Source organism: Psittacula echo (genome assembly GCF_963264785.1).
Source record: "Psittacula echo genome assembly, chromosome: 12".
Lineage (NCBI taxonomy): Eukaryota > Metazoa > Chordata > Aves > Psittaciformes > Psittacidae > Psittacula > Psittacula echo.
In genome coordinates, this window is record NC_137747.1 from 1356366 (window position 1) to 1380101 (window position 23736).

Sequence of the window (23736 nt, forward strand, 5' to 3'; positions counted from 1 at the left end):
TGTATCACTGTGTGAGTAAGAATCTCTAATCTCATTTATTCAAGTTGGCTCCCACCAATTTAAAGCAATACTGGAATGACATAAGCAAGATCTGGCTGGTTTCACAGTGAAAAAAAATACACTGTGGTGAAAAGTATTTATTATTTTTATTAGTTATCTGCATCACTACAGCACTTTCCAGTCACAAGCACAAGCAGAGATCCTATTGTTTTAGGACTGTAACAAGAAGTCAGTCCCTACTCTGTGAATTATTTATTCAGAGTATAGGTGTCGTGGTTTAAGCCAGTCAGCAAGTCAGCCATGCAGTTTCTACTCAACCCCCCAACCCCCCCGAGGGATGGGGAGGAGAATCGAAAGAATGTAACTCCCACAGGTTGAGATAAAAACAGTCCAGTAACTAAGGTATAACACAAATCATTGCTGCTACCACCAATAATAATAATGATAAGGAAAATAACAAGGGAAGAGAATATGATACCACCTGCCGAAAATGAGCCCGACAGAGAAGAGGATGTGCCCTTCCGGGAAACTCTCAGTTTTACATCCTGGGCATGACGTGCTGTATGGAATACCTCTTTGGCTAGTTTGGGTCAGGTGTCCTGTCTCTGCTTCCTCCCGGCTTCTCCTCCTCCCTGGCAGAGCATGAGACTCACAAAGTCCTTGGTCAGGGTAAACATTCTGACCAGTAACTGAAAACATTGGCTTTATCAGTATTATTCCTAGGCCAAAAGTCAAAACCACAGTACTGCACCAGCTGCTAAGAAGGAGAAAAACTGACTGCTGCTGCTGAACCCAGGACAATAGGATGGATGACAGACAGCAGCTGGGACAAAGGCAAACTGTGTAGAATAAGGAAAACCAGACAAACAGCAGCCCTTATACACTTTCTGCAGAGTCAGTGTTGTAGATTTCACAGATTTTAAAGCAAAGCTCTAAGAAAGACTTAAATTGAGTACAGTTTCTACTGAACAAGATTTGTGCATGTTCACGAGGCAACTTCCTACTTCAGCTTGGAAAGGCACACTTTCAGGACTGACTTTTGAAAGAGGGGGTTCTTTGAAAAACTGAGCCATGACATGATGGCTCCCTTGAAGACAGGAACTGACATTTTATTACTGAGGAAGATAAAAAATAAAAGAAGTGAGAGGGTAGCTTCTCAAAACTATGGCACAAAACAGCCAGAGAATCTCTCCTGCAATGGGTTTTTTTCAAAGCAGAACTATTTGTTTTCCCAGGTTTTTCAAATTTAGATTGAAGAAGAAACACCAACCTGAACTTTTGGTGAGGATAACCTGCCTCTTTTCGCCAGAACTGGAATTGATACAGTCCTTTCCATCCGTAGCCTTTGATGGACCTGGAGAATCTATGAAAGAAAAAAAAAAAAAAAAGAGATCATGAATCTGCTTCACAACTCAGAAGGCTACGCAGAATTTGGAGCTGTGTCTTTACCTTCAGCGGTACCTTGCTGAGAAGCTGACTCTGCTGACTTGGATTTCTTCAATTTCTGAAACAACACAAACAGAAATCTGGTAATGAACCAAAAGCATATACAATTCTAGACTTGTGTTTGATAGACACACAACTTCAGGTGTTACATTTTTATATCTTACACATTGGAAATTTTCCTTCCACCATACTGATCCACACTTCTGCATTATTTCTATATGAAAAAATAATAACCTTGGGAACCTTGAAGTTACCTTAAAGAACATTCTGCAGGCCAAAACTAAACTGTCTGGATACAGTATTTTGGTTTGTATGCTTTGCAGGGGAGGGTAAGTGTTATCATTAAGGTAATCTGACACTCTGAACCCACATGGCAGGACAGTAAATTGCATGACATTAAACAGAACAGTTAACTGGAAACAGCAACATAAGAAGGACATGGAGCTGCTTGGAACAAGTCCAGAGGAGGGCCATGAGAATGATCAGGGCTGAAGCACATCCCATATGAAGACAGGCTGAGAAAGTTGGGGCTGTTCAGCCTGGAGAAGCTGCAAGGAGACCTCAGAGCAGCCTTCCAATATCTGAAGGGGGCCTACAAGGATGCTGGGGAGAGACTCTTCATCAAGAACTGTAGCAATAGGACAAGGGTGATGGTTTCAAACTGAAACAGGGGAAGTTCAGGTCAGATATAAGGAAGAAGTTCTTTATTGCAAGGGTGCTGAGGCACTGGAACAGGTTGCCCAAAGAAGTGGTAAATTCTCCATCCCTGGCAGTGTCCAAGACCAGGTTGGGTGACATGGTCTAGTGTGAGGCATCCCTGATCGTGGCAGGGGGGTTGGAACTACATGATCTTAAGGTCTTTTTCAACCCAAACCATTCTGTGATTCTACAATTTTTCAATTAAAAATAAAAACAAAATACAAAACCAGAATAACCCTGCATCTCATATCCACTTAATCTCATTTAGTTAACACAAAAATTCCTCCTGGTAACTTTCAGTAACTGGGGCCTTTGTTGCAGGACTGCTTGGGAAAATGCAAATAGTTAATCTAAAATTTTTAAAAGCATCTCTGGACCACATTTTCCAAATTAATTTATATTTGTCCAGATTAAAGCATACAAAACCTCAAACAACAGCAACAAGAATCCCATTAATGGCTTTGATGACATAAATGCCAAGCTGAAAAAGAAAGATGTGTTAAACCAGTCATTGGCACTGTTATTACAACAGATGACTGTATGCATTCGGAATGGTGTACGTATGTCAAGAAAGCTGCACAAACTCGAAGAGAATAAATAAATTTAAATGTGTTATAAAAATTAGCAAAACCCATGCTGCCAAGAATATGGTTAATGCTTGAGGGAAAAAAAATGCTATTCCACACGTTGCTGCAAAGCTTAGCCAGAAGGTGGTGGCAGAGGGCTGCTATTCTAAAGAGCGAACTTTGATCTCCTGTTCCTCCAGTGGACCTCTTTTCAGAGTGCTTTACAAAGAAAAGTTACCTCCAGTAATGGCACCTGAATTATGAAATGTTAAAAATATGTATGCATATATATCATATAGAAGTAATATACATTACATATATTTCATTATAATATGACCTTGTTGAGCTTGAATAAACTTTTTACACTAGTGCAAGCTGTGGCTTCCTTATAATTTGTGTCATAAGTATGAATGAAAGGAGTTTGTACTTCATGCTCCAAATACAGTTGGCCCCCTTTCTCTCTTTGCAAAAAGAAGGAACCAAGGAAGACACCTGAACAGCAGTGCCAACAGACCCAAAACTAGAATCTGTCTTCCAGCATCAGGACTGCAACTCACAGATCTCAGATTAAAGTGAATAGTGCCATTGACAGCAGAGAAGGCTGGTTCTAGCTGCAAAAACATCAGCTTGTGCAGCAAGGCAAGGCAGAATTGGAAAAAATCATGAGAACTTGAGGATGAAATGCAAGACATCTGCTGAGAGACTTGCAAATACTGTACCTGCCTGTACTGTAAGCCGCCACTAAACAAACACAAAATATTTGCATATTCATCCGAGGCATATACAGCCCAAAGCACGATTTCCTTCTGTCTGCCACCACAAGTGACCATGGCAACACTGTAAAAGACAACTGGACACCACACTTAGGTAGTACTTCTTTGTTGCGTGTAAGCTTTGTTCCAGCTTTCAGACTATTCCAGTTTTACTTGAACCAAAGCTATCGGTGCTTTGTCAGGGTTACCTTCCTAATGAAAATTGAGTGCAACCAACCACTGCTTTTGGGGCTGATTACTCATCTACTCAGATCTCCAATATTCTACCATCAAATTATCTGTAAAATTCTTTCAAACATTTCATGATAAAGTACTGGAAATAAAAGAGTCACAAACATCTGAAGAGACAGCATGAGATTTACAGTACTGCTTTTATGCAAAAAGCTATAGGATACTAAATGCAGAGGCTATAAACACAGAGGAAAAAGAACAGCAGGATTTGTATGGCTAACCATTCTTTGTTGTATTGCCCAAGCTCAATGATGGTGTATTGATTTATAAAGACCCTATGATGAGAAGGAATTATGTGCTCACAGGAAATTAAACAAGTATTTGTCTCAAAACAATCTAGGAAAACATTTGTATGCCATCTAATCCTACAGGCAGGCAAAATCAAGTGCAGTAATAGAGACGAGATGATCGACCTCTATCTAAAGTCTCCGTCATTGAAAGTGTCAGATTCATGCTCTTGAGATTCAACCAAAATCTGTTTGCACTCTGGACTGAGTCAACACTGAGTTTTTGTTTGCTCTGTCATTCTCCACAGCAGCAATGCCAGTGCAAAACAACACAGCAATGTTCAAAAAAAGTCCCTTATGCAGACCTTTCATTTGACAGTACAGTACCACAAAAAAACTACTACTTCACAGAGTAGTACACAGTAGAGCATTGAGTAGATCGGCAGCTTTATTTACATGGCATTTTGCCTCATCAGATTGAAACCAAAAATAAATGCAAAGACCTCAACACTGTGGTAGGAAGTAGCATCACCAGTAATCACCTAGGACTGTAAGAACCACAAAGCATGTAAAAATTTCCCAACAGTGGTCTTACAGGACCAGACCAGGAACCTACATACCCCAGTACTGTTTCTGACATTGGCCTCAGAGGATACTCTGAGATCAAAAAACTAATAACCTGCCATCAGGTTAAGATTTTGCTCATTACTAGAATTAACTAATACAAGCTCTCTTTGCTTCAAGAAAGACCTGAAGTATATCTGGCATTGAATTCTGTGATTTTCAGAGCACTACATACTGCTTGCTAGTCAAAAGACAGTTTCAGTACATACAACTTTAATAAGCTATTAGCAAAATATGCACACAACCCCATTACTTTTAAAAGTAGCACTGAAGTACAACACAGCTCACCGAGCACATCCTTCCATCTGCATAAAGGTTAGTAAAGCTATGCAATCTAAGAGCAGAGTGCATTACAGGCAAAAATTCTTTCAATTTTATTTTAAACAACATATAAGGGTATTACCTTTTCTAATTTACTTTTAAGTCTTCTATCTTCCATTCTTTTCTTTAATACTTCCACATCTTCCTTATTGCCATTAAGGATAATCACATCTTCCTCTTGAAAGGGAACACCACACTTAAAGGAAAAAAAAAAAGGACAAAACCAGTATTACTTTAAAGGTCTGTATGCTGGCTGACCTTTGTTAGAATTAATACTGTGCTTAAGCTCTCCAAGGAGATCTCCAGCCCTTCCACTTGAGCTGTGTCTTTTCCAATAGTTCTTTCTGTTTTTATACAGTCTAACACATCTTCTCACTTAAAACATCAAAGGGAAAATCTCAGTTGATTTTACCACAGAGTAAAATACCAATTGGCAGCATTCCTCTTCTTGAAAAGTAGAATAAATACTCATCTTACTAGTGAATTGTGAACTTTTGATAACCAATTTAAAAACAGCTCACATATCAATTTGCATAGCAAACTCTGAAAGAAAAATATATAGGAAAATGATTTGCTCTTCTCCAAAGCCCTATTCCATTAACAACAAGAATTGCAAATTTATTTCACTATCAGTCCCAACACTTTTAATTATTTTTTTTTTCCTTTAAAGGAAAGGTCCCATTGTGTATTTTCCATCCACAGGTTCTTTGTCTTACTAGCACAAAATGTACAGTGACTAGCTTAAACAAAGTACTCCTAACTACAATCTACTCAATTTTCTGAACCCCATAGGTAAAACCAAAACACTAAAGTACTTTGAGATATCGTTTTAGTTATGGATGCATTTCATGAAGACCTAAGTGTTATGCCATGAATTTGTCTTTCAACACAAGGAACGACTGATAAGAGCAGTTTCTTTACATTGACTAGGACCAATGACGAAGGCGTTATTCCTCTACATGTCAAGCAGACAGCACGAGGGAATTTTTCTCCCCAACACTAGACAGCAAAACCTGTTTGTTTGGACTTTTTTCTATTTTAAAAATCATTTTTTAAATGACTCTGGGGATGAAAAGGGGTCATAAAAGCAGCATTATTCATTAACCCAGCCTTGCCACTTCACTGTCAGTCATCTGATCTATTAAACTCTGCCAAGTTTCATAGTATATTTGTAATTAATCTGGATAACGCATGTAATGTGGTTCATGTAATTCCATTTGCTTTCAGGTTGAAGATGCAACTGTTTCACTGTGCACATTTTTGATCAGTTGGTGAAGCCAGCACATTGACTGTAATGTTTTCTAAGATCTCAATTTCTTTTCCTTTTTTTTTTTTTCTTTTTTTTGTTGTTATTTTGTTAAATCCAGAAGCTTTCTGTTAATCTGGAAGATCAGTTAATAATCCTGCCTCTGTCACTACTCTTCTGTTTTCTAAACAAAGGTTTGCAGTAGGAATTAAACGAATGAAAGGACACAGGGACAGTGCTTTGACTGCAGTCTGCAGTGATGAATACATTTATTTAAATATATTTAAATATGTATTTAAATTTAAATATGAATTTTAAAATGTATTTAAATTCATTTCAAAATGAATCTGAACACAAGTGGTCAGTTTTGCAGATTTAGAAAGATTGCTCCTTCAGGTTAAAGCCTTTTGGGGTATATGATATCACAGGGTCTCCCTCGCTGTATCTTGTTTATATTCGGACATTAACTACATAGGAAGGTACTTGCTGTAGTTCCTTGATGGTTTTGTAGCACCTTAATAGAAGATATTTCTAAATGAGACTGAACTTGGAAACTATATAGGAATGGACAAAAGCATTAGACCAGCAGCTTGCAGATCTGAATGCAAGATTCGATCTGTAATTAAAGAAGAGTGGAATGTTATCTGAAGGAGACGCTGAACATGCAGCAAGGATTTTGTCTAAAAGGCCTTCCAGAGTCCAATTATAAAAATGCATTCAAAATTGCTTATATCTAAATGGCTTAACATGCTCACATCACAGAATTAAAGGCTGTGCAAATATGACCAAGAAGTCTTCAAAGCATGATCGTCATAAATTGACATTCCCTACGTATCCCATATGTATATACATCCACACACATACACAATATCAATTAAAAAAAAAAACAACAAACCCCAAAACCCAGAAAATAACCCAAAGATGTAAACTTATAAGATTAAAGGTATTATGAGCTGTTAAAGAGATATTAGCTTTGACATAAATATAATCTTTTAAACTTAAACTAGTAAAAGAGATAGCTAGATTACTTTTTCAAATAATGAAGACCTAAATTTCAAGTCATTTCAATCTGGTAGGATAGTTTCCTACCTTTCTCAGATAATAAAACACACAACTTTTGTTAGTAATAATGAAATCTTAGTTTAAAATGATTTCCTGAATTCTAAAGCTTACATTGGCCTCTTAAGTTTCAGCTACATAAGACAATAATTGTACTTCATTTTTTTCAGGTAAACCACTTTTGACAGTGAATTTAGGGTTTTTCTGGGACAGCATCTAAGATGTAGTTCCATCCATGACTACTCCAGTCTTAATACAAATAAGCAGGCAAGTACGTTTGTATATCTAGATGTTTACAGTAGCACAATATTTGACAAGCACAATTTTTGACATTGCCATCCTACTAAGACATACAATGGGTCAAAGAGTAAATGATAACTTGGGAGAAGGGGAAAGTCTCCTACATACTAATTCACAGAACGCAAACTTTCATGCAGCAGTTGTAGCACCTCCTACAAAAACACTGTCCAAGCAGAAGCCTCTATGCACAGACCTTCCCTTAGAGCCAATGATAATGCTGTAACTGCCACACCTGCAGCTGTGCCTTAATCTACTTTGAGGTTTTCTCTCTATTTCTGACCAACACGCTATTTTTATCGGAACATGTCCAAAATACAGCAGCCTTCTTACCTGTTTCCAGAACCCCAAACCTTCCCAATTCCAGGAAAATTTCTTTTCACTTATTTTCCAGGAAAATAACTTTTCACTTATTAAAAGCCTTTCACTTATTAAAAATCTTTACAAAAGTAGTAGTATTCTGTTTCAGAATGAGACATTCAATTCATCTTTTAAGCTTCCAACTATTAGAAATGACAGAAGCATTTCTTTGCTATATTTATTTGCTGCAAATTGGAAAGTTTCAGCAGGCAAACAGTTAAGAACTGAGGGGAGGAGGAGGAGGAGGAGGAGGAGGAGAGGGTTGTTTCTTTCCCAGTTCTCATCAGCCAGAATGCTCGATTAGCAGTGCAGAGGTTAAAGCCTCTGAGGTAAGGCAATACTATTTATAATCATCAGCAATGTACTCTACATATTTGAAAGTCTGATCTCGGTCCTTTAAAGGCTGTCTGAGAAAAAGTGGCAACAGAATTTAGAGAAGCTAAAGTTTTCACTCATTACTGTGAAGCAGAGGACATTTCTGAAGCCAAACAGCATTACTGCAGAATAAATATGCTAAGCATTGCGGGAAGCCCTAAATGAAAACATTCCCGTTAATGTTTAACCCCTTTCACTTACACCAGATCTCCACACAAGCGACAGAATGAAGAACACTGAATTCTGCTGAAGGACAATGGGACTCTCTATTTATTTTTATGATGCTGCCGTCTCCTGGCTAATTTCATACAAGGTAAGACTGGATAAATTAAGTTTGTAGGGCTTCAGATTTCTATTATTCCTCTATTAAAACAAATTTTTATTTTTGTAAAGCAGCAAATATTTTAACTTCAGAAATATTTAATTATTACAGTTATAGAAATATTTAATTATTTCACTTAAAATACTCAACTCTGCCATGAGGTTAGTACTTCATTTCTTTTTTACTTTGTCATAGAGGTATTGTATGATGGAGGTCATTACTACTGCTGTTGTTTGCATTATAAAAATCAGAATATTTAGGAATACTTGTTATGCTCTGTTCAACTTCATTTTTATACCCTCTAACTCAAGGGTTTAAATAGCTTTCATAGTATTTGTTTGGAATTGTTATAAAGTCAAATACACAAGGAAAAAAAAACAACCAATGACAGGAAAAAACTCTATAAATCTGTTGAGTATATACCAGTAAACACCAATACAGTATTTTTAAGGAAGAATAATGTTACATTTCTAAGGCAGTGTTAACTAGGTTTGATGAAGAAATTTTGTTTTGCTTGATATATCACAACACAGAAGCAGACTCAGCACAATTCCCCAGGCTGAAGCAAAACAGCAAAGTAAAAGGCAGTTAAAAGCGCTGCTTTTTAACATTTAGTTTTTAAATGACTGAATTAGTATTCACCTCTTCATAAAATGTTTATATTAATGCCTGCATAAACCCCTTTCAGACAAAAAACAGACATAAAATATTTGGGAAAGAGGAGTTAATACCTTTTAACCATTTTTTTAAAAGATGATGTATTCCTAAATTGTTTGGTTCACTGAATTATGAAGTTATATGAACTACATTTTAATCTAAGCTTTAATATTAAGCAAATACAAAGCTTACATTTTAATCTAAGCTTTAATATTAAGCAAATACAAAGAGTACAGACAAAATAGAGTATTTAGAGGTGAAATGATGCAGTCCAAAACACTATGGCAGGAAGGAACTGCAAAATGTAAAATGATTTGCTACTGTGAACTGTGGAGCAAAGTACATAGCTAATGGGGTCTGGATGAACTGAGATGATGTTTCACAGGCTTCTTTTCAGGCATAAACGTAATTCTATTTTTCTCCAGTTTACCTATTTAATTGAGATGGAAGAGCTTAGGCTTACAACAACAATTTTCTGTTAAGTAATATCCATAACAGCAACCACAAAGTTGCTTGAAAATCCCTACAGTATCAAACACTACTCTCAGCACTTCTAAAAATTAAGACAACTTCACCCTCCAGATTTAGAAAATGTCTGTAACATAGAAAAGGTTGAATTTCAAAGACGTTCTGGTAACAATAAATACCTATAATGACACTCTTGCATAATAAAACTTAAAAGGCAAGATATCACAGACTGGGTTATGTCTGAACAGTGGATCTTCTCAACAGTATGACATCTTGCTCTTCAAGGGCAGGAAGAAATACAGTAGTGTAGTCCTTGACAGAAGACAATAGCATAGGGGCTAAAGGATTCTTCTGAGTGGCAAATTTCAAATGCAACTGGACTAACAGCACCAATTCTAGCTCTAGATCTGGTAAAATCTTAACAGAAAATCAATGCTTTCATTCTATAATATATCTTGAGGCTAGGCAAGGCTTCATCATTTAGTCATTCTCCAGAAACATATTAACACTGGAGAAGGAATTATTTCTTCTTACCTGATAACAGGGTGTTGTGTACTTTCATGCTGCCATGTAAAATACAGCTTCTTAACGCCTCATGGTTCAACAGGAAAAATCCATAGCAAACACTTATCAACCTGAAACATCCCTGGAAGCTATTACCTAAAGGGTAATAAAAAAATCGAAGTGTATGATACAAACAGCTTGAGTCCTCAGGGAACTATCCTCTGCAACCTGTCCACAAAGATGTATTTAAGGAAAAAACCCGATGAGCATGCTCATTTACACCATCATGTACAGATGTTGTATATTCTAAGCAGGTATAAAGTCCCAGTTATTTCTACAGCTGCCCAGTGCCTTCAGTGTAATTTTTATGTCCAGAATGAACATTTCCTGTGACATACCATAGGGATCTCATCACATTCATTAATTCAGAGCAACCTCAATGCTCCTCCTGTAATTAGTTTTTCTGACTCCATGAAAATCCATGCTTCCCTAACAGACACTCCCTCTTCCCAACTTCTGCCACTGGGTATGTCAGGGCCATATGCAAATCTATTCTTGGCTCTAGCAGTCAGCTGGTAGCAGGCTACAGCACTGGCATACTTCATTTTTACTGCAAACCGCTGACTTTCACCTTTTGGTGGCATTCCTTTTCTCCTCCATTCTGCACATTACCAAAAGGTTGACATGGATTTGATGTGCTGAAGCTTTTCTTCAAAGGGATCAAAGACTCACATCAAGCTTGTTTACTCAGTAAATGCACCCCTTGGGAGCCATGAAGAAAAATACATTCTTCTGAGACCTGATTTCCTAATGTTTTTCTTTGGCCTATTCATCTAACACAGACTGATGAGCACTACTGACAGAACATACAGGCAAAATGGATGAACCCTGCACCTAACATCCAACTCCACTTTCTGGAATGCGAAGTGGAAAAGAGGCATTCTTCCAGCATGAAATCCAGTGCATACCAGTAAGGACAATTAAATAAATACATTCTTTCCCAACAGCCTAATAAGATTTTAAAATTGTGGTAATATGGAGTATCCATTCTCTTGGTTCAAACTCTGTATTCTTAACGCTTTTTGAACTCTATGCCTCATTTCTACTACTTAAACTAAAATACCCTCTTTATTTTCATGCTTCTAAGACTGATGCATATTGAATTTTCATTAAAAGAATTACCATCTTCTTCTTTCTGATGAAAACCCTAGAGCCTTCTAACCACAACAGCATTCTTTATAAACAGAGATTGTTCTCTCTCCCTGTGTAAAACCATACATGTTGTGATGTTGATAGCTGCAAAGCATGAAATATTTACAGGTGAAATAAAATTTTTCTTAAAAAATTCACTGAATAAAGAAAATAATGGCTTAATTTAACTCTTATGATTAATGGCAGTTGATGGACCCCTCCTCCCCCCTGGTATTTTCTCTAGGAAGTTCTATACCAAATGCTTCAAGGATAAAGCCTCCATTTAATTGCTGTGGGATTTAGTACTGCTGCACTCTCGTTCTTCTGACTTTCGATAAGGTAAACACGAAGAAAAAAAAAAATCACAATGGAAAAACTCCTGTGCCTATACTGATGTAAATCACAGCTATCTCAATGCTAACCCTGGCACTGATGCGCTTAACTCTTGATATGCACACATGCTAAAAATAAGAAACGATCGTCTGCATGTTCTGTTTTCCAAAGCACTAATACAAAGATGTCATAGAAAAAAAAAAAAATCCCTCAAAGAGTTAGAAACATTTGCTGCCTACATAACGATAAAACCCAGTGTATTTTGTGGATTACGTTTTAGTCTCTTCCTTTTGCTTGTTTAATAAATTTTCTGCTGATTTAATTTATTTAATTCTGGTCCTCTGGGAGAACTTAAGGTTTCCTAGGCCTTCAGGAAATCTCAGCAGCAGCTGTCCCCAGCACACAGTATTCACACATCTGCCCTATTCTAAAGCTAGACCCTGACCAACCCACAGCACTGGACTCACTTACTGACATACCTGGACTTAGAGGAGAAAGCTGTATCCAACGGATTAGCCCTCCTCCTTGATCAACTAATGAACCATAAAAAGCCATTTTGGGTTCTTTAGATAATTTTGTTTGTCCTAGAAAGACTGCTTCACGGCTCTGCAAGTACCATATCCAAGGGCTGAGTACACTGCAGCATGAGCATGGGTACACAGAGTTCCTCCTAGTAACTGGAAAGAGTAATCTCAACATTTAGATACATCACTAACGTTAATTAATCTATTAATACATCACTAACATTAACTAATCTATTAATAAATTATAAAAGGTTCTCTCCCTCTTTCTATCTCACTTTTCCCTTCAGATAACCTGAACACTTAATTCAACTACAATGAGAAGACAGCTGGAAAATAAAAGATGAACCCACTTGATGCAACAAAATCAGGATTTCTACTGTGCATTGCTGTTTGCATATTCATCTACACTTTCATTTACCTGAAGGATATACTTTCTGAAGGGCCAAATGAACAAAAATTTAATGCAAATATAGCAGAGTGTGGTTTCTACCCAGATGAGCTTTGTTCAGCTCTTTTTGCAGGGAAAACTGCTGCCTTTAAAATTGGAAACTCCTGTCAGAATACCTACCAACCTAAAACACTCAGCTGCGTTCAGACTTCATGCAACTGCTCTGTGGTTTTGAAAACTCTGCATTTTATCACAAGACCACTGTCAGATGAAGAAGGGAATTTCTCCTTGGCATACATCATTACAATTCACAAGGAGCTGGAAATGTTTGTAAAGCTGCTAAGAGCTATTTATATGCCTCAGAATATTTACTGCATACATGTTGATGAGAAGTCACCACAGGATTATAAAGCTGCTGTACAAAACATCGTCAATTGTTTTGAAAATATTTTTCTTTCCTCAAAAAGAGAAAATGTTGTTTATGCAGGATTTTCAAGATTACAAGCTGATATTAACTGCATGAGAGACCTAGTTCATTCCAAAATTCAGTGGAATTATGTTATTAATCTATGTGGGCAGGATTATCCCATTAAAACAAACAAAGACATTATACAATACATCAAAAGCAAATGGAATGGTAAAAATATGACTCCTGGGGTAGTTCAACCACTTCATATGAAACATAGGACACAGGTTAGTTACAAGGAGTATGTACATTCTGGAATGTCATACGTGTATCCAACAAAGAATACAAAAGCTAAACCTCCATATAACTTGACTATATATTTTGGTAGTGCCTACTACATACTCACTAAAGAATTTGTAGAGTTTACATTAACTGATACACGTGCAAAAGATTTGCTTGAATGGTCAAGAGACACGTACAGCCCGGATGAACACTACTGGGTCACACTGAATCGTTTAAATGGTAAGATGCATGTTATTTCTACTATGCATGGTGCTATGCATTCTACTACCCCTGGCGCAACAGCACTGTAAGGCCTCTGATATGGAAAGCTAGTGAGCTCCAATTCAGAGCTTAACAACATTGCTTAACTGAGTCACATTGCATAAACATGGTAATTTCTTCAGCCTTGATGCTGCCCTTTCAAAAAGTCACATATGACAAAGCTTGATTCCAGAAAAGTACTACTTAAGGTGCAGACTGTTAGTTAGAATAATGTTGATTAAAAAGGGTGATTTCTTGTTACACGAAAGCTCATGCTCTCAAGGAATTAAAATTAATAAAACTGAGAATGATGCCTGTTCATATGATGCAAATATCTGTAAATAAATACTGAATATGACTACAGTTAAGTCTTCAGCAGTGAGAATTTTCCCTGTAATAAGTAGAAAGAAATCTTATCAGAACTTTATGTTTTTAAAGATGCTCCAGGGGCTACACCACATGCAGACTGGGAAGGAAACATACGAGCCATTAAATGGAAAGATCAAGAAGGAACCATACACAAAGGCTGCAAAGGTAATGTGAATTTTGGTAATGAACCCAAATTTGACTCACTGACCAGCATTAATGGTAAATTACACATTATGCTTTAAACAGGGTATTAAATGTGCCTTACTAGTCACATATAAGTTATTTTGGAAGTATCAAATAAAACTGAAAGCCACCATACCCCACTATAGACAATCTAAATATCTTCTGACATATTCTTGCAAAGACTGTCACAGTATCCATATACTGACAACTTTCTTTCAACCTCTGATTACCAATGCATTAACTTGACTGATCAGTCTTCAGTGAAGGATAGGGGTTTTCCTGACAGGCATATTTGTCAGGCATTTTCATCAACATTGGATTAAAACTTCTTCAATTTGAACAGTAATAAAGAACAGTGCTGACCACATGCAAAACCACAAAATGTTTAACTGTCTCAGCACAGTAAAGTACTGCATGGTTAAACAGGTATCCAAATGGAAGTAGATCAGAACTTCAGCATGTCCAACTACGAAACACAGTATTTAGCACAGCTGGAAGTAATGTACCCATCTGTGTAAAATACAAAAGCAAATTCTTGCCTCTATGTTTAAGATCTAGCATTATCCTACAGATATATTTTAGTGATGCTGTATGTGAAATCAAAAAGTAAGTTTTGTTAACACTACAGAGCGATACCATTACTCTGTTCAGCTTTCTGCTGCTTTCAGACAACTTCAATTTGTCTTTGCAGGTCATTACATCAGAGGCATTTGTGTCTATGGACTAGGGGATTTGCAGTGGATTATAGAGTCACCTCACCTGTTTGCCAACAAATTTGAGCCTGCAACATACCCACTTGTTATGGACTGCCTAGAGAGACGCTACAGGCTTAAAGTACTGCACCAGGCAGAAGTTCCCATTGAAGATCATTGGCGCTTTCAGGAAGAGAACTACTTTAACATGAAGCTGAATGTTTGAGCTTAAGTAACATCTAAACAAGTGTTCAAAATACTGACAGAAATGTTAACATTCTTAGCCATAGACTTCACTCTGTGTATTATAGCATGAGGATAAGTACAATACTGTACTACCAGCTTGCCAGTGAAATAAACAGTTATTTATTACAGTAAGATAAACAGCCACAATTAATGGGTTATTCTCAAAGAAAGTGACATGTCTGAATCTATAATTTACTAAAGACAAGGGGGAAGTTCATAATCCTTTAAGTGACGTATTTAACTGGAAAAACGTGTTCCTTGTGTCCTTGGCAAAAAAAAGGACTAACCAGTATGAAAACAATAAAATGGATGCAAGACTGAACAAAGATAAAATGAAAAGCTCAAATTAAAGTCATGTCTATTGTATGTATTACAAAATAGATTATTATGAATAATGAAGTTGACACTAAAATTTCAGAGCTTGTAGATATGCAAGCGCCAGCCGGTTTCAGACACAGTCCATTTCACTGCGGATTTTTTGTTGGTTTGTGTCTCTCTCTCCCCTCTTTTTTCCTTTTTTCCATGGCCAGCTGCATCTCTAATTTCATTGTGTAGCATGGCAACATCACTCCTGCCCTAGTCAGGCTTTACTCCTAATGTAAAGAGGGGGTGTGCCAGGAACAGTAGTAGAGATCCTGCGATCCTTGTCCCTGTTTTGGAAGCTCTGCAGGGGCTTAGGGCAAGTAGACACAGGAAAGTTGAGGCCAGCGAACAAAGGAAAAATGGAGTGAAAGCCATCTTTCAACCCCAGTGTACCTGAGGGAAATCAAACTTCCCTGACCTTGCAGCAAGTCTGCAATGACTGGAGACAACACCTAGCAGCAGCTGCGACAAACATCTCATTTCCCAAACCTTCTGCAGACCAAATGCAGCACTTACTGGTCTATACTAAGGAAGTGCTTTTCAATACACAACACAGGCATAACCAGGGAACAGTAATGAACAAGGATCAGCCCTTTTCCAGGTAAGAGCTGCTCCTGCCTCTTCAAGACTATGAAGGACACCAAGCCAAAAATATTGGGGGATATAAGGAAACAGAAAGGATACAGGTGGTGGTCTTTTCTACAATATGACAACTCTTCCACAGGATTTAAAGTCTTATAAGACCATCTCTACACCCTGACTCCAAAGGTCTTTAGTTAGGAGATACTGACAGAAAGAGACTACGAAAACCCTGAATTGTGACAAGTTGTTTCAAACTGTTCATCTCCCTTTACAAGTATTTTGGCAAGAATGCAGATGAAAGTATTATTCCAGCAAACCCAAATAAACTACTAGTTATTTTGCTTGAACTCTGATGGCAACTAATAAAATATAGCCTGTTCCTTATAAGCTTACTTGATTAGAAAATACAAATTATTAATACATGTCTAGAAGCAATTTAGATGTAAGCTTCAAAATGCATCCAAAATATCAATTTTTACAAGAAAACTGACTTACAGATTAAGCATTTTTCCAAAAAAATCAAATCAATAAATAACCCAGCAACAGAACATGAAAGTTTTTTACGACAAACTTATTCCCAGGTTCCTGGAACTGCACTGCTCATTTTCCCACACGAATTTCCCAGAAACATAAATTTCTTTCAAGTGAACTTTAACCTAAAGAAAGCCCATCTGGTCTTTCTATTTATCCAGAATAAATAAATCTAGTTAGTTACAAAAACTTACAATCTCAACCCAAAGGCCTGTACTCAGTTTCATGTATAATGCAGGACTTTTTTTGTTGCTAAATACTCCTGGAGATGCCTTTTCTTGTGCCAGGAAATACAAGGGATAAAAAAGAAAGGCAAAAAAGAGCCAGGCAGCATGCTCACACTGACCTTGTGGAGAGCCCCTGTGAAAGCCATTAGTGAAGCTAATGGGTGTCTAGCATGTATTAATCATAGCAATATCCATAATTAATCTCCAAACCACTCCCAATCCACGGAAGGGCACCACCAGCATTAATCCACTCCATGTTCGTCTTTTAAAGCTCAGCGAATGCAGTATCTAGCTTTTACCTTTCATCATCATCGCACAGAACAATTGTGCATCACTCCTGAACTGAATTAGAAGGATAAAGTCAATAACAAGGTGCTGTATAACATGGGCTTGTTTTGCAGAAACTGAACAAGTCAAACTGGGAAAAAACTTCTGCACAGACAGCCCTCTTAAAATATAATTTAGGTATGACTTTGCCCAGGTCAATCCAACCATACTGGAGTGTGATCCACTTTTCCTAAAGGATTTTGTATCTTAAACAGAATTTTACATATATAAACCCCCAGGAAATCCATAATTGAACCACCCCATTGTCAATGATTAAGAAGCAGTATTCTACACATTAATTTGAGTGACCATGACCACATTATAGTCTTGAGATTTTTTTTACTTCTAACAATGGTAAACGAATTAAGTAATAAAACTGTCAAAAGCTGAAAGCATTTAAACATACATAAAAATCATTCACAGAGTTCTGTAGGTGTTATGAGTAAATCAACCAACTTTTAGATCTCAGCAGCCAATGTTTACTAACATTTGGTGACTGTTGATCTAAGAGCAGTATCAAAGTGACTTTGTTCAAGGAAACACTGCTCTGTAACATACTGCACACACATTAACTCTCCATCTGAAAGATGCATACATAATTTCTGTTTCAAAAAGCACATGTTCAATAGCTCTGTATCTAAGTTAAACATGTGATTGTTTTATAAGGCAGACTTTAATAGTTACGGTACTACTTCAAGTGTGTATTAAGACTCTGTTGACCCTGAAAACAATTCTAAAATAAATTTCAAGTGATGTAAGGAATTGTATTTTTAAATGTAACCTTGTCCTTAACTTCCAGAGTGACTCCCCAAAGGGCTTCCACTGCAGATTCAATAACCACTGTCCCATCTCCAAACCACCTCTAGCATACTGTTACAGCAATAGTAACTTCTTAGACAGGGGACTCAACATAACAATTGGCAACAGTGCCTTTTTTGAACCCCAAAACGTGAGGTTAAATAGATGCCATACACTCCTAGGTACTTCTTTTACTGCATCATTTCTACAAGCATAACTTTGTCAAATAGCAACTTCCAAACAAGCAGGCACCAAAGATTGGCCATGGAAGAACAGAAATCCTAAAACATTAATCACTTTGGGCCCCACCAAAATCAATGGAACAACAGAGATTAGCACTATCTTGCAGTCTCCAAAATCCCATCAAATACAAAAAGAGTAGAAACAGTCTTGCTTGTTCTTTTCATTTAGTAGTCTGTTGGAGAATTAACAATAGGTAAGAATGTCCTATTCAAAAGTACACAGGTTTCAATTTCCACATTGCATGCAATTCTTCCTGAAGAACAGGAAGCAAGAGGCAGCAGAAAACTCTTGATCTTCAGGGCTTCTGTGCAGAATATATACCACCAAACTCTGTTACCTGGAATCAAAGTTGTTTCCCTTTCTGCTGATTGTCCTGCACATTTTAGTATGTGACTTCGTACTCAGAGTTTACATTTTTCCTTCTTACTTTACAAAACCTCAAAAACATGGCTCCAACAAACTACGTTTCTGTGTAAACAAGTATTCCATGTTTTCTTTCTACTCATAAGTTGCTGTGTTTTAGAAAAAAGCTCTTTTTCAGTCTCAATAGTTAGAAGCTTCAGAATTTGTCCCAAGCACTTACTTCATCTAACAAGCCTATTCTCCAACATAAAACAACATAAACAAATTCTCATTGCTCTTTCAAAAAGTCTTTGGCCAGGGGGTTTAATATTTTGGTAAGACCTTTCAAAGCCTCCCTCAACACTGCTACAGTGTCTGACTGCTTGCCTTAGAGTTTCACACTTCAATGTTATTTTTTAACTTGAATTCTCCAGTATACTGCTACTTAAGATGTGAAGCGAGGAAGAAGTTCACTTCCAAGGGAGGTAAGTCACTTAGAAAAAGGCCTCACACAATTACAGTTGCCTTACTAAAAGTCCTCCATCCATGCCAGTTTCCTCTTTCATTCTTGTGCCATGACCTAATACCAGTACAGTCTTTTTAACAATTCTAGTAAAGCAGATAAATACATGTATTTAATATTGTTAGCTCTTTATGTAAGTTTCTATGGAGGCAAAATATGGTTTTTTTGAAAGAGAACTCCAACAGAAAGACTGCTTCATCCCCCCTGTACTTAGATTCCATAAAGCCTTTCAAACCTAGTATTACAGAAATGCTGAATGCTTCATCTCCATGTTTTCCACTTCCTTGAACAAGACTAAATGTTTATATGAATTCAGCTTTTTCCTGAACACTTATTTTGTGACCTGCGTATCACTGGGCAAACAGATTGCTCTATTTCTTGTATGAGCTGCAACTGAAAAAATCCTGAGAAGAAAACTGGGCAGTGAGAAAACTGTCTGGTCTGCAGGGCTTCCCACATAGTAGTAAGCATTCTCATGAGCGAAGCCAGACAGCCTGCAAAGGGAGCAACCCTCTGCTCTGAGCACAGGAAAGTGATTTCCTAGTTTCACAAAGCACATTTTGTGATATGCACCTTGTAGCACGTAAACATATGCTCATTATCTTGTTCAGATGATCTAGTTTAAGGTATATGAGCAGAACTGTTGTTTGGGCTGTTGGTTATTTGTATTCTCTGGTGAATGTTTTCATTGCATGACTACAGCATCTGTTTGACAGAGTCCTTTGGGAAACTTGCTGTTTACAATTCAGCAGACTATCAGGACTGCTCTGTAGGCTCACAGACAAAATTAATACACAAGAATATCTTGTTTTGAAAGAGCTTTCTTGTAGTGGAGAACTGGCACACAGATCTTAGATTGACACTTCTCCAGTTTATATCCATCCTATAAACCTCATCCCCTGGGATGAAGTGAAAACAGATTCTGCTAGCTGAAAAGAACTGAAAACACATCATAAACAAGCAAATACAGTAGTTAAATTCTTTTTTAACTACTCTCATCGTGCTGCTCTCTGAAGTCACATAATATCTCTATGTCCACAGACATGGCAGGGGTGCCCAGGGCTGGGCATCTGGGCACACACACTGGCAGACAGAAGGTGGCAAGAAAAGAGTAATACTGTAGCCCACATGGATTTCAGGTTGCTTTCATTTCAAAAATGATACTGCAATTCTTAAAATACAGTGGTTAGGACGAGTAAAATTGTACGTATGGCAATCTACAACATTCCAACATTCTGTATTTACTTTTTTTGTGCTTTGAAAGAGCATGGATCAGAAGAGGATTCTGTTTATTAATTTAAAAAAATTCTAATTCTAGCATATGTACAATACACAATTTTTTTCTTTTCTTCATTAGTTCCAGTTCATTTACTATGTATGCCTCATTGCTGCATAAACATAGAATGTGCTGGGGGAATGCTGCTAATTAGCACTTTGGATATAAACAAGCAGAACACACAGCAATCAGATCCTCATGATCCCATTTAGAAGAGTTCTTGTCCCTTCTTGGTTTCAAATGCAGAATGAGAACATCATCAGTGTATATTCAAAAATCTATCAAATTGCTCTTCAACTTTGCTCAAAGCAAATGTAGACTACAACATGTTCTCCTGGGTGGTTAGCACTGTCCCCGTGCATCAAAATCCAGTAATGAAAAGATGACAGACTAAGTTATATCATATCCACTTCACTAGTTCTAGAAGTGTCCTTCTGAATATTGTGAAGAATCCATGTGTGTGAAAACATTTACATGCAAACATGAGGCTGTGCTAAATACTGATTATTTAAGAAATCCAGAAAACATGTGGGATTCATTTAGTTTTTATAAGATCATCAGATTGGCCAAACCACCTCATTCCTGCACTGAATAATCAAGTTACATCCATCCCTCAACAAAATTCAGATTAAAACAAACAAGCTTTACAATAGTGGATGTGAATGCAACTGTGTGTGTGTGTGTATATATATATATATATATCTCCATACACATATGCTCATATGTATGTACCTGTGTATCTATCTGTGGAGGTCAGATGTGACCCTACTGCTACTAAAGCTGATGAAAAACTCACCTTATGACAAACTTCTGATTTAATTTCTTTGAGAGCACGTTCAGAGAACACACAGCCACAGTTTCTCAAGAAGCAAAACCTTCCAAGAGAAGACAAGACATACAATTATTTTTAAGAGGCCCTGTGCAGTGCCGATTTAACACAGAAACAACATAGCAATGGGCTAGCAAGACACAGCTAACTTCTTTAGAAATCCTTGCAGCTAATCAAAGCATCAGTATCTTTAAATAGATTAAACCGTAACACATTTTGTTATTTCATTCTCCGTGTTAACACATCATGGGTTTACGACAACCTCTCAAGTGGATCTTACCAAGTCTAATGCTCTTGGTTTTGTACATTTGCTATAGGTCGATACAGGTCACAGAATCCCAGATGGTTTGGGTTAGAAGGGACCTTGAAGCTCATCCAGCTCCAAACCCCTGCCATGGGCAGGGACACCTTCCACTAGAGCAGGTTGCTTCAAGCCCCGTCCAACCTGGCCTTGAACACTGCCAGGGATGGGGCAGCCACAGCTTTCCTGGGCAATCGGTGCCAGTGACTCACCATCCTCACAGTACAGAATCCAGCACATCCAGTACATAGACTCAAGTGTTTATTATCTCCTGCTCACATAACCAGCCCTTCCTATTATGTGTATGTATGTGTTCCTCTCCTTTAATGAAAAAAGGTATCTCGGACATCAAATACTAAGAAGTAAACAGGATTTCAGCACCAGACAGTCTTCTGTTACTTCTTTTTATATATAAAGACAAAATTTTATCAATTTCTTATGTAAGTAAAATCTAGTTTCCAAATCTTCTATTTAATTTTAAATAATGTTTTAAGTTCTTTTTAAAAACTTTCAGGGATTTACAGATTTATGCAAGTTACCACAGAGAAACAACAATAAAAATACATTTTAAGCACCTAAAATTTCAGTTGATGCACACAGTAAAGCCCCCAAACAACTTTTAGTCACTTCTTCTCTGCAGACATTGCCATCTGTACTCCTTTATTACATGTATAAATTAATTTAGGAAAGGGTTAACTTTTTATCTTTCCTCTCGAATATGAAAGGACAGAACACTTAGCAGTCTCAACTCCCTCCTTTTGAAAGGAAGACAAATATTCCCCACAAAGGCTTGAGCATGCATGTGATTTGCAACACTATTAATTCAAACATTTTTACCTGCTCTATATTCTGTTTAGCACAGTAATGACTTTTAAAGCAAAATCCAGAAACTTCGATACTGACCTATGTCTTCCGTTCATTTCCAATCCCACCACTGGGCATATAAAGCGTGCAGACTGCATGTCATCATATTTGTCACCTTTTATACTCTCTTTATCACCACTCCAAGCTGGATTATCTGCAAGTTTTAGTTCTGTTACATTCTGAAAAACAAAAATGCAAGTCTTCAGCTATTTAATAATCATTCTTAAGCCATGATAACATTCCCTAAGATTTTTTAAGTGTAATTTGCTATTTTTAACACTTTTACTGTACGCTAAGAAGACAAGCAAACTGAGGTCTTGTTGCATGCTTTAACTTTCATGGCACTCTTCGCTATTTGACACAACCTGTTTACCTTGATGCTCTTGATATGTGATGCAGCTTTCATAGGAGTTTTATCAGCTGACTTATCCAACAAAAATTCAATGATGGCATCTTTATTATACAACCTGTAATATAAAAAAAAATTAGTAAACATATTTGATTCTTATTCTTTCAATAATAAATTAGTACCTTTTACTACAGTGGTCTATAAGGAAACATTCATACCTGCCCAGCTCACAGGCCACAATTGGGCGACGCAACTTCTCCTGACTCAGAGCACAGTAGTGCCATTTTGCCACCAATTCAGCATTTTTGTCAGCCTGAAGGAAAAACAAGTCATGATTTAAAAATAGCTTTTGCATTTGCAAATTACTTAACCATAAAAATCAAGTAATACTTGAAGCATTAATCAAATCCCCAAGTATCACACCAAACCTACTTTCTACACTCAAAGCTTACCCATTAAGTAGCTTTAGCAAAACTTTTAAGCAAAATTCACTATCAGCTTTGAGAATTTACCTCTATTAACTTTTCCTGCATTATGGGACTGGAGACCTATCTCCCTCATCTGACCCAGTTTTCTTATTTTCAGAATTCAGAAGATGGAATGCTGAAATGGCCCATGGTCTGGACACACTATTAAAGGATCTATTAAAAGCATTACCATCAGACACCACGCCCCTAGGTGAAGGCAGAATACCCTGTACCCGGAAAGCCCTCCAGGAGAGCCCCAGTTCTCCGCTATAGCTGCCACTAGCGCCATAGACGCAGTATCCCAGGCGGTACCCGCAGACAACTGCAACTCTCGCTGCCAACCCCAGCGGGCCGGGCGGCGTTCACCATGCCCCCACAGGGCCTCATCCTAGGCCGCGGGCTGGGCCTAGGCTCACAAGGCCGTTCCGACAGCCCCGGCCGCACTCCCAGCAGGGCTTCCCGCCGCCCCCTCGAACCTTTTCGACTTTGCGGGGTCCTTTGACCAGCTCATGGCGTTTGGGGATGGTACCACCATCGCATCCCATCTTGCTCCCCGCACCACCGCGCTTCCGCGTCCGCTACCTCACAGCACAAACACTTCCGACGCGCACAATGAGCGTCACCGCTGCTCCAGAGCAACCGGCCGGCTGGGGGCGTGGCCGCA

The 23736-nt window shown here is 37.8% G+C and overlaps 2 protein-coding genes across 4 annotated transcripts in view; one reads left to right on the forward strand and one right to left on the reverse strand.

Moving 5' to 3' along the window:
* The window catches only part of RTF2 (replication termination factor 2), a 34905-nt gene extending 11179 nt beyond the window's left edge, over positions 1-23726 (reverse strand). Inside the window, exons 1-9 of one of the 3 annotated variants that reach the window (XM_080627545.1) lie at positions 23549-23726; positions 22824-22918; positions 22630-22723; positions 22296-22435; positions 21059-21137; positions 4970-5083; positions 1450-1504; positions 1271-1363; positions 482-632 (exon numbers count right to left, since the gene is read on the reverse strand). In XM_080627545.1, coding sequence (XP_080483671.1) covers positions 482-632; positions 1271-1363; positions 1450-1504; positions 4970-5083; positions 21059-21137; positions 22296-22435; positions 22630-22723; positions 22824-22918; positions 23549-23617 — 890 coding nt within the window. In that variant the 5' untranslated portion in view covers positions 23618-23726. Of the gene's footprint in view, positions 1-481; positions 690-1270; positions 1364-1449; positions 1505-4969; positions 5084-21058; positions 21138-22295; positions 22436-22629; positions 22724-22823; positions 22919-23548 lie in introns of all 3 variants that reach the window. The other 2 variants (XM_080627543.1, XM_080627544.1) reach the window with 2 other exon arrangements.
* LOC308226268 (beta-1,3-galactosyl-O-glycosyl-glycoprotein beta-1,6-N-acetylglucosaminyltransferase 7-like) lies at positions 12564-15030 on the forward strand (the record flags this gene model as incomplete). Its single annotated transcript, XM_080627839.1, has 3 exons — positions 12564-13539; positions 13999-14094; positions 14804-15030. 3 exons carry the CDS (start codon positions 12564-12566, stop codon positions 15028-15030), a joined length of 1299 nt encoding a protein of 432 aa, XP_080483965.1.
* Positions 23727-23736: the final 10 nt, after the last annotated feature.